This window comes from Odocoileus virginianus, chromosome 2, assembly GCF_023699985.2.
Source record: "Odocoileus virginianus isolate 20LAN1187 ecotype Illinois chromosome 2, Ovbor_1.2, whole genome shotgun sequence".
Classification (NCBI taxonomy): domain Eukaryota; kingdom Metazoa; phylum Chordata; class Mammalia; order Artiodactyla; family Cervidae; genus Odocoileus; species Odocoileus virginianus.
This window is the reverse complement of record NC_069675.1, coordinates 11,369,627-11,382,345: the sequence shown is the minus strand read 5'-3', so window position 1 is coordinate 11,382,345 and position 12,719 is coordinate 11,369,627. Positions and strand designations below refer to the sequence as shown.

At 45.7% G+C, this 12,719-nt stretch overlaps 1 protein-coding gene across 1 annotated transcript; it reads left to right on the top strand.

The window, feature by feature from the left end:
• The first annotated feature begins 4,713 nt into the window (after window positions 1-4,713).
• SPR (sepiapterin reductase) lies at window positions 4,714-11,801 on the top strand. Its single transcript, XM_020883357.2, has 3 exons — window positions 4,714-5,099; window positions 5,693-5,983; window positions 11,054-11,801. Exons 1-3 carry the CDS (start codon window positions 4,778-4,780, stop codon window positions 11,242-11,244), a joined length of 804 nt encoding a protein of 267 aa, XP_020739016.2. The 5' UTR covers window positions 4,714-4,777; the 3' UTR covers window positions 11,245-11,801.
• The last annotated feature ends 918 nt before the right edge of the window (window positions 11,802-12,719 follow it).

The following is a 12,719-nucleotide window of genomic DNA, read 5'->3' as shown; positions in this document are numbered from 1 at the left end:
TCACTGACTTGATGGACATGAGTCTGAGCAAGCTCCAGGAGTTGGTGATGGACAGGGAAGCCTGGCATGCTACAGTCCATGGGGTCGCAAAACATTGGACACTACTGAGTGACTAAACTGAACTGACTGTGTTCACTGCAGCATTATTTACAATAGTCAAGATACAGAAACAATCTAATTGTCTAAGGATGAATGAATGGACACAAAAATTGTGGTATATATATATATATATATATATATATATATATATATATACACACACACACATACATACATACAGTGGAATATTATTCAGCCATGAAAAAAGAAAAGTGAAATCTTGCATTTTCGACCACAAGGATGGACCTAGGGGACTTTATATTAACACTAAGTAACATTAGTCAGACAAACACCATGCGATCTCTCTTATATGTGGAATCTAAAAACAAAACCCAAAAACCAAGCAGAGAAATACAGAGAACAGATCGGTGGTAGTAAGAGGTGGGGGTGAAGGTGGGAGAAATGGGTGAACTAGGTTTGTTTGCTTTAGTGAAAATAAAATAAAAAATTACCAAACCAAGGCCTATGGGACAGAAGCATAAGTGTACTGAAGTTCCCCAGTGACTCCAATGTGTACACAAATTTGGAAACCACTGTACTACTATTAAATGAATTCTATGAGCTGTGTTTGCCCATGAAGTATTATTCATAAATTACTGAAATATTACTTGAAATAAAACAGGTGGGAGGACAGTTATAGCAGATAACAATTTCTCTCTGAAAAGAAAAATTTTCCAGGCTCTCTTCCAGTCAAGCAAACCATACTCTCCTTGGGCACTGTTTCCAAATAGTTTCTCTTAGAAGCTGCTAAGTTTAGAACAGGTTAGGCCATCCCTTTATTGTTCCCTCCTTTCTTCAAAGCCTGGCACATGGTAGAAATTCAATAAATGCTGAATGAATGAATGGTTGGGACTGTGCTTTCACCAACCTGTTTTCTGAGGCCAGGAGAGCAGGGGGAAGCTATTAAAATTTACTTAAAGAGTAGGCCTTTGTGTCAGTAAAAGAGAGTTTAGCTTTGAAACAGTCAAATCTAACCTCTGTATCTTCCATACTTAATAGATAAGTGAAAAACAGGGGAGCTTCAAATGATATACAGGTATACAGACTCCTGTCCTTGTTAAAGTCTCAAAAGCCTCCTCATCTCTCCTGAGATCCACTTCTCCACAATCCAGCACAATGCCCTGGCTTTTAATGTTTTGACCATCACCACTGAGTAAGAATTCAGCTATGTGTCATTAGTGGGAAACAAATGTTTCCCTACACCTGTGAGCGATGAAAATCTTGGCAAACTGGAGCACAGTCTTCTTTCCAAGAGGTGCTATTGCTCACCTCAGTCAGAACCCAGCTTGCCAGGCATTCCCATTACTCCAAAGAAGCTGGAAATTCTGATACTATGTAAAATCTTCCATTTTAGAAATGTCACCTCACATTTTAAAAGGAAAAAAAAAGCCACATTGGCCAAACAAAACCCAAGTGCAGACTTTATCTGGGCACTGCTTTAATCTCTGCCACTGTTGCAGGGAGAATTCTTAAAAAGGAGTGTCACAGTATTTCTAGGTGCAAGCTTGTGCTGCTCACAGTACAAGAGGCCAGTAAATTGAGAGACAAGGTTTTGGGGCAAGAAATGGTAACTATTCAGAAAGCCAGCAGAATGAGAAGATGGTGGAGGAGTATTCCAAAGAATCATCTTACCCAAGTTAAAATTCAGGTTTCTTTTATACTAAAAGGGGCAAGGTGGGTATGGCTAGTTGCAAACTTCTTGGTGCTATTATCTTTTGTCCTTGTAGGTCTCCAGTAGATAAGGTCTAAATGTTCCTATAAGCCTCCAACAAGACAAATGTTATCCTCTGTTCTGAAACTTTTCATTTCTATATGAGTAAAAGTGTTACACTTTTAAAGGTCAGAGTCTAGAGAATGCACAGTCCCACATATTTCAGGCTATGGACAACACTTTTTACAAAAGGTACAGAGCCAGTGTGACAAAAGCCCAGGCACCAGAGCACAAAGGTTAGAGCTAAAAGAATAGGTTCAGTACGGAGTCGGGTTTGTTTTTATCTGTTGCAATAGGTGTTGGAAAATGAGCACATCAAAAGGAAAAAAAGGTTTTTGGTGTTACTGTATAAATGCAAAAGTAACTGCAGTAAATTCTACAATTTTCTGGCTTCCAATTCAAACTCAATTTAGAGATTATTCCCTTAACTAACCTGGTAATCTTGACTCCCAACATCAGTTAGCATAAATACTTATTTTATTTATCCTATTTTATATAAAAATATTTCAAAATAATGCTATGCTATATACACAAATAAATCTACTAAAATTTCCAGTTTCATTTGTTCTTAGAATAATTTCCATAGTGATGTGCTACAGTCAGGGGTGTACATTTTACACAGAGTCTGTGGTAAAGGCACCTAAGTGGAAAGTGAAAAGCTTCTCCCAATTTGTTCTGGTGTTCACAATGACAGCTCAAAGAACAAGGGAGCAAAGTGCATTTTTCTAGGAGCCTTGAAAGGCAATTTTGCTGTCTGTCCCTGGGGTAGAGAAAAGCCCTGTGTGGACCTGGGCTGAGCTATGAGGATTGCCTACCATGCTTGCTAAACTCTCAAGAGACTGCTTTTTAAGGAGATCTGGGGCCATCTGCCAACTTTCCCATTTTGCCTCTAAGAGATGGAATACTTCCTGCCATATCAGTAAACAAGGATGTCACAGTCACCAGCAGCCACCACAGATAGGGAGCTGGTGAGCCCTGAGGGAACTCAGGGTTAGGGTTAGGGTTTAGGAAGGAAAGACTACCTGCCATCCAGGGGCCATCAGACTGCAACCACTCCCTGTGGTGAGCCCTGAGGAACTTAGGGATGTGAAAACAGGATACTGGCCCCTGAAAGCTAAGGCATGTATCAAAGCAATCATTTCAGTGAACCCAGACTCTTGCAGCTTCTCAAACATAGAAAAGTGCTAAATTCCTTGACTTGGGTCATCTGGTTTTCTTTAATTAACAATAATCTTTTGATGTTCAGATGACCTGTCAAGTTTGTTGCAAAACATCTATATAACCTGGTACCTCTCCTTGCCTCCTTGGAGTTCTCTCAGGGTTTCTTGAAGTGCTATCCCCTTGGCTTGAAGTCCTAAAAATTCCCACCAAATAAAATAAAACTTATAAGTTGTGAATATTTTTTTTTTTTAAGTTGAGACCTCTTTTTGAAAAAAAAGCCAGAGACTGGGATGGGAAAGAAAAAAAAGGAAAAAAGGAAAAAATAAATAATTAATTAATTAATTAATTTTTTTAAAAAAGCCAGAAATGTGGGTTTTCTGAAGCACAGGCCTGGTCATTTCTGAAAACCTGAATGTGGGAGTGGATGGAATTGCCTACAAGGAAGAGTGTGGCATGAGTGGGTGCAGGATCCCAGCAAACACAGAGCTTTAGGGACAGGAGTGAGAAATCTCAGAGAGGCAAGGGGAATCTATGTGAACACAGTACAGAGAAGACTCTGTTCCCCCAGAGGTTGTTCCTGGGGTGGCGAGTTTCCCCTATAGTAGGGACCCCAGTTCCTAAACTGTGGCACGTGCAGAGATGTCTAGCAAGAAGCATGCTGGCTTAACCTGGAGGTAACCACTTACACACTGTAGATAGTGATTGCAGCCATGAAATTAAAAGATGCTAACTCCTTGGAAAGTTATGACCAACCTAGACAGCATATTAAAAAAAAGAGACATTACTTTGCCAACAAACGTTTGTCTAATCAAGGTTATGGTTTTTCCAGTGGTCATGTATGCATGTGAGAGTTGGACTATAAAGAAAGCTGAGTGCTGAAGACTTGATGCTTTTGAACTGTGGTGTTGGAGAAGACTCTTGAGAGTCCCTTGGACTGCAAGATCAAACCAGTCCATCCTAAAGGAGATCAGTCCTGGATGTTCATTGGAGGGACTTATGCTGAAGCTGAATACTTTGAAACTCCAATACTTTGGCCACCTCATGCAAAGAGTTGACTTACTGGAAAAGACCCTGATGCTGGGAGGGATTGGGGGCAGGAGGAGAAGGGGACGACAGAGGATGAGATGGCTGGATGGCATCACCAACTCGATGGACATGAGTTTGGGTAAACTCCGGGAGTTGGTGATGGACAGGGAGGCCTGGCGTGCTGCGATTCATGGGGTCACAAAGAGTCGGACACGACTGAGCGACTGAACTGACTGAATCACTTACACTGGGCTTTCCTTGTAGCTCAGTCGGTAAAAGAATCTGCCTGCAGTGCAGGAGACTGGGGTTCGATCCCTAGGTTGGGAAGATCCCCCGGAGAAGGAAATGGCAACCACTCCAGTATTCTTGCCTGGAAAATCTCATGGACAGAGGCGCCTGGTGGGCTGCAGTCCATGGACTCGCAAAGAGTCGGGCACAACTGAGCGACTAACAGTTACTTAATCACTTACACAAGGAAGTTAGGTCTGAACTCGGGAGACTGAGTTCCATAGGGGCACTGATGGGTTTGCAGGGCAAAGGATGAGGCCCGCGGACTGCACTGGGCTAAGATGTCCTGTGGGGATCCTGCCGCGGATTTAGTCTCTTGGCGCTCCAATTTTGCCGTCACCTCCACTTTCACCGCCTGCGGCCAAGGAAAGGCCTGCTCCGGCTCTCTCCTTAAGTTCCCGCCCTCGCCCAACGCTGCCTCCTCCTTCTCCCTCCGCGGCCGCCCCGCCCCTGCCGGGCCTCGGTAGCTGCTCCAGCTCGCAGCTAGGAGGCATGGAGGCCGGCGTCAGCCAGGCTGGCAGCCTGGGCCGCACTATATGCGTGCTGACTGGGGCTTCCCGGGGCTTCGGACGGACGCTGGCCCAACTCCTGGCCCCGCTGCTGTCGCCCGGCTCCGTGTTGGTCCTAAGCGCCCGCAATGCCGAGGCCCTGCGGCAGCTGGAGGCCGAACTGGGCGCCGAGCGGCTGGGTCTGCGCATCGTGCGGGTCCCCGCCGACCTGGGCGCCGAGACCGGCTTGCAGCAACTGCTCGGGGCTCTGTGCGACCTCCCCAGGCCCGAAGGCCTGCGGCGAGTGCTGCTCATCAACAATGCGGGTAAGACGCCCGCGGGCCCGGGAGCGCTTGGAATACTGCTTGGCGTCCCGTTCTGTTTTCCCTCTCTTTCATCCCCCTCGCTTCTTGGAACTTTAAAGGTGACTCCTAGGACTCAGAAAAGACGCCTGGAAGTCCTGGTTTCAGCGAGGTGTGGAGGCAGATCTAGTGCTGTCCGGGCGGCGCATTCTCCCCACTTCTCCCCTGTCCCTCTTCCTGTTTCAACGCCATTTGTTCCAGAACGCCTGTAGAACTTTTCTGAGCCTCTTGTTCAGCGCCCTCTGGTGGAGACCTGAGTTAGGGCATGGAGTCTCCCCGAAGTTGTAAATTTCCCCCACTTATCCAAATGGCCCCCAGAGTTCCCCTGAACCCAGCCCCAGAGCAGAGCATGCGCCTTCTCAGTTTGAAGCGTCAGGTAAGGGGGTTCCCCACGTATGTCAGTCTGCAGGGCTGGGAAGAGGGAGGCGTCTTCAGAAGCCCTAGAGAGCCTCCTTTAGGTGTGGTTGGGAAGCGGGTGTCTGAATGAATTTGAAAAGGGCTGGAAGACCAGAAAACCCCGCCTTGCACTGGTTGATTGATAAGGTCTGGTTTTTCAGCCACTCTTGGAGATGTATCCAAACGTTGGGTGGACCTGGCTGACCCAACTGAAGTGAACAACTACTGGACTCTGAACTTGACTTCCATGCTCTGCCTGACTTCCAGTATCCTGAAGGCCTTCCCGGACAGTCCTGGCCTCAGCAGGACTGTGGTTAACATCTCGTCCATCTGTGCCCTGCAGCCCTTCAAGGGCTGGGCACTGTACTGTGCTGGCAAGGCTGCCCGTAACATGATGTTCCAGGTCCTGGCGGCAGAAGAACCTAGTGTGAGGGTGCTGAGCTATGCTCCAGGTAGGTGAGGCTTTACTGCCATCCATGTTCTCAGAACTGGCTGGTTACCCTTTGGGGACCTGGCTACGAGCCTTCTCTGTCTCCTGTGTATAGAATATATTGTCCTTAAATCACGACCCATCACTCCTTAAGGGAAATACAGGCTCCAAGGAAGTTAGGGCTGGTGGGGGCAGGAAGCTGTAGTTAGTGGATATGGACTGAGAGTGGGGAGCTGCCTGGAATTGAGGGTGGGGACAGGAAGTCTGATATATTAGTCTGAGACACGATTAGGATTTTTGGATTTGAATTCCAGGCCTGTGCCTCATTTTTTCATGTGAAATGGGGAAGATGTTACCTGTTTCACAGGACCGTTTGTAGGACTGAATGAGGTAAAACTTGTGGAAGTGATCCCAACTGTGAAGGACTGTCTAATTGTTAGCGTTTGTAATTGTTAAATAGGACTTATCATACTGTATTATCTTAATGTGTATATGCCTCTCTCTGCATAGGAAAGCCTTGAAGGCAGGGATTATGCACTATTGATCTTTCTGTCCCCAGCTTCTCCACTAAGCCAGTCTGCAGTGAATCTTAGCTGAATGAAGAGCAGACAGACATTGTTGACTGCTGGTCATCTCATGCTGAACTGTGCTGGAACGCTGGGGGATGCTGTGATAAATAAGATAGGGCCCCATTCTCATGAAATTTAAAGGAGGGGGTGTCTTGTGACAGTCGGCCTGGTTTCTCATATCTCTACCATGATGCTACTGTACCCCTTTCTTAAGATTGAGGCTTCTATTCTAGGCTTGAGGTTGCTGGAATTAGAAGATGGTTTATGATGTCTGAGCAATTTAGATGAAGATCCAGTAGTCTTTTCCCCTAGGAACCCTAGGGGCAAAGAGGTAGATTAACCTGATCAAAACCCAGATGCAACATAGCCCGGATCAAACCTTCCCTCCAAGGTCCTGATCAGTGCAAATTTCTACTTCCTCATGCTCTCTAGTACCCAGTCCTCCCTCTTTTCCTCCCAAATATATACAGTTATTCTTGCAGCTGACATTCAACATAGCACCCACTCTGAGCTCAGCCTCAGACTCAATCAACAGAGAGCAAAAGGAAACCATAGTCAGGAGCAGAACAAACTCCAGAATACCATGTGACTGGTTTACGTCTCAGGGAGCTGCCGTGGACATTGTGAGAAAGTTGAACTTTTTTGTGAGGCTCTTAGGGCCTGAATGAAGTCTGAGACCAGTTGAGTTTTTGTTTAAGTCTCTGAAAGAATGTCCTAACAGGTGTCCAAAGATGGAATGGACTTTTTGGAAGGATAGTAAATCCCTTCTTACTGGGGATGCACCGATATTTGATTGAAAGATATTTGACGATCAGGAGGGTGCTTCTTCAAAGTCCAAGATCCCTTGATTTTCTGCCCATGAGGTCCATTGACTCCAAATTCTGGGGCGCTGTGGTTCCCCAGGTGAGAAAGTACTTATAGGGATTTCTGTGGTAGTTCAGTGGCTAAGACCATGCTCCCAATGCAGGGGGCCTGGGTTTGATCCTTGGTTAAGGAACTAGATCCCATATACCACATGAGAGTTCACATGCTGCAACTAAAGATCACACCTGTCACAACTAAAAGATCCTACATGTCACCACTAAAATATCTAGCATGCTGCAGTGGAGATTGAAAATCCATATGCCACAACTAAGACCCGACACAGCCAAATAAATAAATAAATATTTTTTAAAAATAAGAACAGTGAACTTGTAAGAGTTCAAGAAGGAAACACTTTCTGGTGGTATGACCAGGGATGGCTTTATTGGAGGCAGCTAACCTGGACATTGATCTTGAGGGCTGCTTCCGTATCAGCAAGTGGAAGGCACGCTAGACAAGTGGATGTAAAGGTGGGAACACTCTCCAAACTCACTTTATGAGGCTAACATTATCCTCATACTAAAATCAGACAGGGACACTACAAGGAAGGAAAGTTATAGGCCAAAATCCTTGATGAGCATAGATGCAGAAATCCTCAACAAAATTATTAGTGAGCCAAATTAAAAAATACTTTAAGAAGATTGTATACCATGATCAAGTGGGATTAATCCTAGGGATGCAAGGATGGTTCAACATCTGCAAATAAATCAGTGTAATATACCGCAATAACAAAACATAAAATTTGTATGATCATCTTAATAGAGAAGACAACGTGAAAAATCAGTTACATTTCTATACTAATAATGCAGTATCAGGAAAAGAAATTAACAGTCCCATTTACAATTGCATCCAAAAGAATAAAAACTGAGGAACAAATTTAATGAAGGAGGTAAAAGACTTGTACACCAAAAACTATAAGACACTGATGAAAGAATCTCAAGAAGATATAAAATGGAAAGATGCCATGTTCATGGATTAGATGAATTAATATTGTTAAAATGTCAATACTGTCCAACCCAATCTATAGATTTCATGCAATCTCTATCAAATTTCCAGTGGCATTTTTCACAGAAATAGAACAAGCAATTCTAAAATATATATGGAACCACAGAAAACTCTCAATAGCCAAAGCAGTCTTGAGAAAGAAGAACAAAGATCCCCAGCATCATGCTCCTTGATTTCAAACTATATTACAAAGCCACAGTAATCAAACTGGTATGGTATTGGCATAAAAAATAGACACAATTTACCAGTGAAACCATCTAGTCCTGATGTCTTGGAGAAGACAATTTGAGGATGAAATAATAGCTTCATAAACTTGGATGTACAGATCTCCTCAGAGATTTGGGAAGTTGTCAGCTATCGTTTCTTTCTTTTTATTAGTTAATTTTAATTGAAGGATAATTACTTTATAGAATTTTCTTGTTTTCTGCCAGATATCAACATGAATCAGCCATAGGTATACATACACCCTCCCTCTTGAGCCCCCCTCCCATCACCCTCCCCATCCCACCCCTCTAGGTTGATACAGCGCCCCTGTTTGAGGTCCCTTAGCCACACAGCAAATTCCCATTGGCTGTCTATTTGACACATGGTAATGCAAGTTTCCATGTTACTGTCCATACATCTCACCCTCTCCTCCCCTCTCCCCTTGTCCATAAGTCTGTTCTCTCTGTCTGTTTCTCTGTTGCTGCCCTGCAGATAATTCATTGGTACCACCTTTCTAGACTCCATATATATGCATTAATGTATGATATTTATCTTTCTCTGACTTACTTCACCCTGTATAATAGGCTCTAGGTTTATCCACCTCATTAGAACTGACCCAAATGCATTCCTTTTTATAGCTGATTATTATTCTATTCTATATATGTACCATAGCTTCTTTATCCATTCATCTGTTGATGAACATCTAGGTTGCTTTGATGTTCTAGCTATTGTAAATAGTGCTGCAGCGAACATTGGGGTACATGTGTCTTTTTCAATTTTGGTTTCCTCAGGGTATATTCCTAATAGTGGGATTACTGGGTCATATAGTGGCTTTATTCCTAGTATTTTAAGGACTCTCCATACCGTCTTCCATAGTGACTGTATCAATTTACATTCCCACCAACAGTGCGAGAGGATTCTAACCCTTTTCTCCACACCCTCTCCAACATTTATTGTTTGTAGACTTTTTATATATTTATTTTTTAATTGAAGGATCGGAGAACAATGGCAACCCACTGCAGTACTCTTGCCTGGAAAATCCCATGGACGGAGGAGCCTGGTAGGCTGCAGTCCATGGGGTTGCTAAGAGTTGGACACAACTGAGCGACTTCACTTTGACTCTTCACTTTCATGCATTGGAGAAGGAAATGGCAAACCCACTCCAGTGTTCTTGCCTGGAGAATCCCAGGGATGGCGGAGCCTGGTGGGCTGCCGTCTATGGGGTCGCACAGAGTTGGACATGACTGAAGCGACTTAGCAGCAGTAGCAGCAGCAATTGAAGGATAATTGCTGCACAGAATTTTGTTGTTTTCTGTCAAACGTCAACATGAATCAGCCATAGGTATACATACACCCCCTCTCTTTTGAACCTCCCTCCCATCCCCTCCCCATCCCACCCCTCTAGGTTGATACAGAGCTCCTGTTTGAGTTTCTTGAGCCATACAGCAAATTCCCATTGGCTGTCTGTTTTACACATGGTAATGTAAGTTTCCATGTTACTCTTTCCATACATCTCGTCCTCTCCTCCCCTCTCCCCATGTCCATAAGTCTATTCTGTATGTCTGTTTGTCCATTGCTGCCCTGCAAATAAATTCTTCAGTACCATTTTTCTAGATTCTGTACATATGCGTTAGTATACGATATTTATCTTTCTCTTTCTGACTTAACTGCACTCTGTATGAGAGGTTCTAGGTTCATCTGCCTCATTAGAATTGACTCAAATGCGTTCCTTTTTATGGCTGAGTAACATTCCATTGTGTATATGTGCCACAACTTCTTTATCTATTCATCTGTCAGTGGGCATCTAGGTTGCTTTGATGTTCTAGCTATTGTAAATACTGCTGCAATGAACAATGGGATGCATGTGTCTTTTTCAATTTTGGTTTCCTCACGGTAGGAAACCAACCTCGGAGTGGGATTGCTGGGTCATATGGTGGTTTTATTCTTAGTGTTTTAAGGAATCTCCACACTGTCTTCCATAGTGGCTGTATCAATTTACATTCCCACCAACAGTGCAGAGTGTTCCCTTTTCTCCACAGCCTCCTCCAGCATTTATTGTTTGTAGACTTTTGGGGAACACACAGGGAGCCACCTAGGGCCATGGGAGTTGACGTGGTGCTAGGGTGGGCTGGCTCGGGAGCACTTGAGAAGTTGGCTGCTCACTTCATTCTCCTCCCACAGGGACAGTGTCTGTCTCTGCTCTGGGACTTTGCGGAGTGGTGATGGGGTAGTGTGAATCTGTAGATTTGGTAGTCTAAGGGGACTGTGTTCAGTGGACATTGGATGAGTCTGGAGCTTAATAGTGACAGTGTGGAGCCTTTGGTGATGCTGACCACGTGTCAGCCAAGGTGAGGTATTGCCTCTGGCCAGACCTGACTCCACCCAACTCCACACATAGATCAGGGGCCCCTGCCTCAGCCGTGTCCCCTCATCTTCTGCACTTCATCTCCTAGGTCCCCTGGACACTGACATGCAGCAGTTAGCCCGGGAGACCTCTGTGGACCCAGACTTGCGAAAACGTCTGCAGGAGCTGAAGAGAAAGGGGGAACTTGTGGATTGCAAGATATCAGCCCAGAAACTTCTGAGCTTGCTGCAAAACGACAAGTTCAAGTCTGGAGCCCATGTTGATTTCTACGATGAATAAGACCATGCCCTTGGTTTTAGGGGCTTTCTTCCCCCTCTTACAGGCCCACCCAGGAGCCCTGTGCCTCCCCACAGTGGCGCTGCCAACCCTGCCTTACACAGATAAGCACTCATGCTTACTGCCCTGCCCTCAGATCCAGCCAGCTGCGAGGGCCCTGGGTGGCTGGAGTTCCCAGTTTTCAGGTATCTGTACTGATCACCGTGAGTTAGGAGTGGACTTGGGAGAGACAAGTTATGGCTGTTGGTGTTCCTTCTCCCTAGAAATAGAATTTTAGGGATGGAAAAACTAGGACAGGAAGCTAAAAACACTGAGAAAAGGAGGATGGGCCTCCGGCCCGTGACCAGTCCATGGGGAAGGGGGATGGACCCACACAGATTGACAGGTGGCCTGGAGGGATAGGAGGACAGGGATGCTCTTTGCCCAGGGTAGCAAGACCTTCACTTGAACTCTGTGTCCTCATTCTGATTCCTCCTCTTTCCGGAATCTGCCATCTATCCACCAGATGGGGGAAGGAGCCTGAGAGTTTCTGTACATATTAAAGGCAGATACAAATAAAATGTGGATTGTCCTTTATTAATACCTGTTTTCTCTTCTGTTACAGGCCCTATGACTAACTCCCTGGTTTCCTCGACCCAAGGGGTGTACCTGAGGCAGTTAATCCAAACTTGGGGTGTTGCCCTCATGTCCTGGGGCGTCTTGGGGCTGTTTACCTCTTCTCACAGAGCCCCACTCAGTAGCAAACCCAGGTTCAAACAAAGTTGTCCTAGGTGACTTGCCCAGACACCTGTGCCTTCCTTATGCCTTTGCTTATTCTTACCCCAGTCTTATACCCTTTCCTCACCCTTGACCTATTCAGAGAGTATCCTGCCTTTAGGGCCTGACTTACAGCTTCCCCGCCCTTGGGGAAAGGTAGTTTCCCTGGCTCTCTTAGATTCCAAACTCTGCCCTTTACCCACATGGCAATGCTCTGGATGGATCCCAGATCTTTTTTTTTTTTGGATCCCAGATCTTAAGAGGACCTGTCGTGGGCCTTCCTGGTAACATTCATCTGCCCCATGGCCCTGACCCTCAGAAGGTTGGGCATAGGACCAACATGCCTTTTTGGGAGGTAGACAAGATTCTCAGAGGGAAAAACCCTGAGAAGCCAAGGGTGCGATCCTTCTGCAGATCAGTAGGTGTGGGCCAGGCCGAGATCTCTGCAGTGGTGGTGGTCTGCAGCCAGCCAGCCCTTTGCCCCTGTTCCTTATTTGGTCAGAGAGCCCATGGGCCTTGCCAGCCATCTCGGGACTCAGCCCTGCCTCTGATTGCCGGGCAGATCTCTCTGTTCCTCATTGTGCACAGCAGAGGGCGCGCTGAGGCCATGCCTCCTGGGGAACCGGAGGCGGCTCCGGTCACTGTGGAGGCAGGCCCTGAGCTAGAGCTGGCATGCCATGCCCTGCTGGGTCCCCTAGGAGGGAGGGGGCAACTCATGCTCC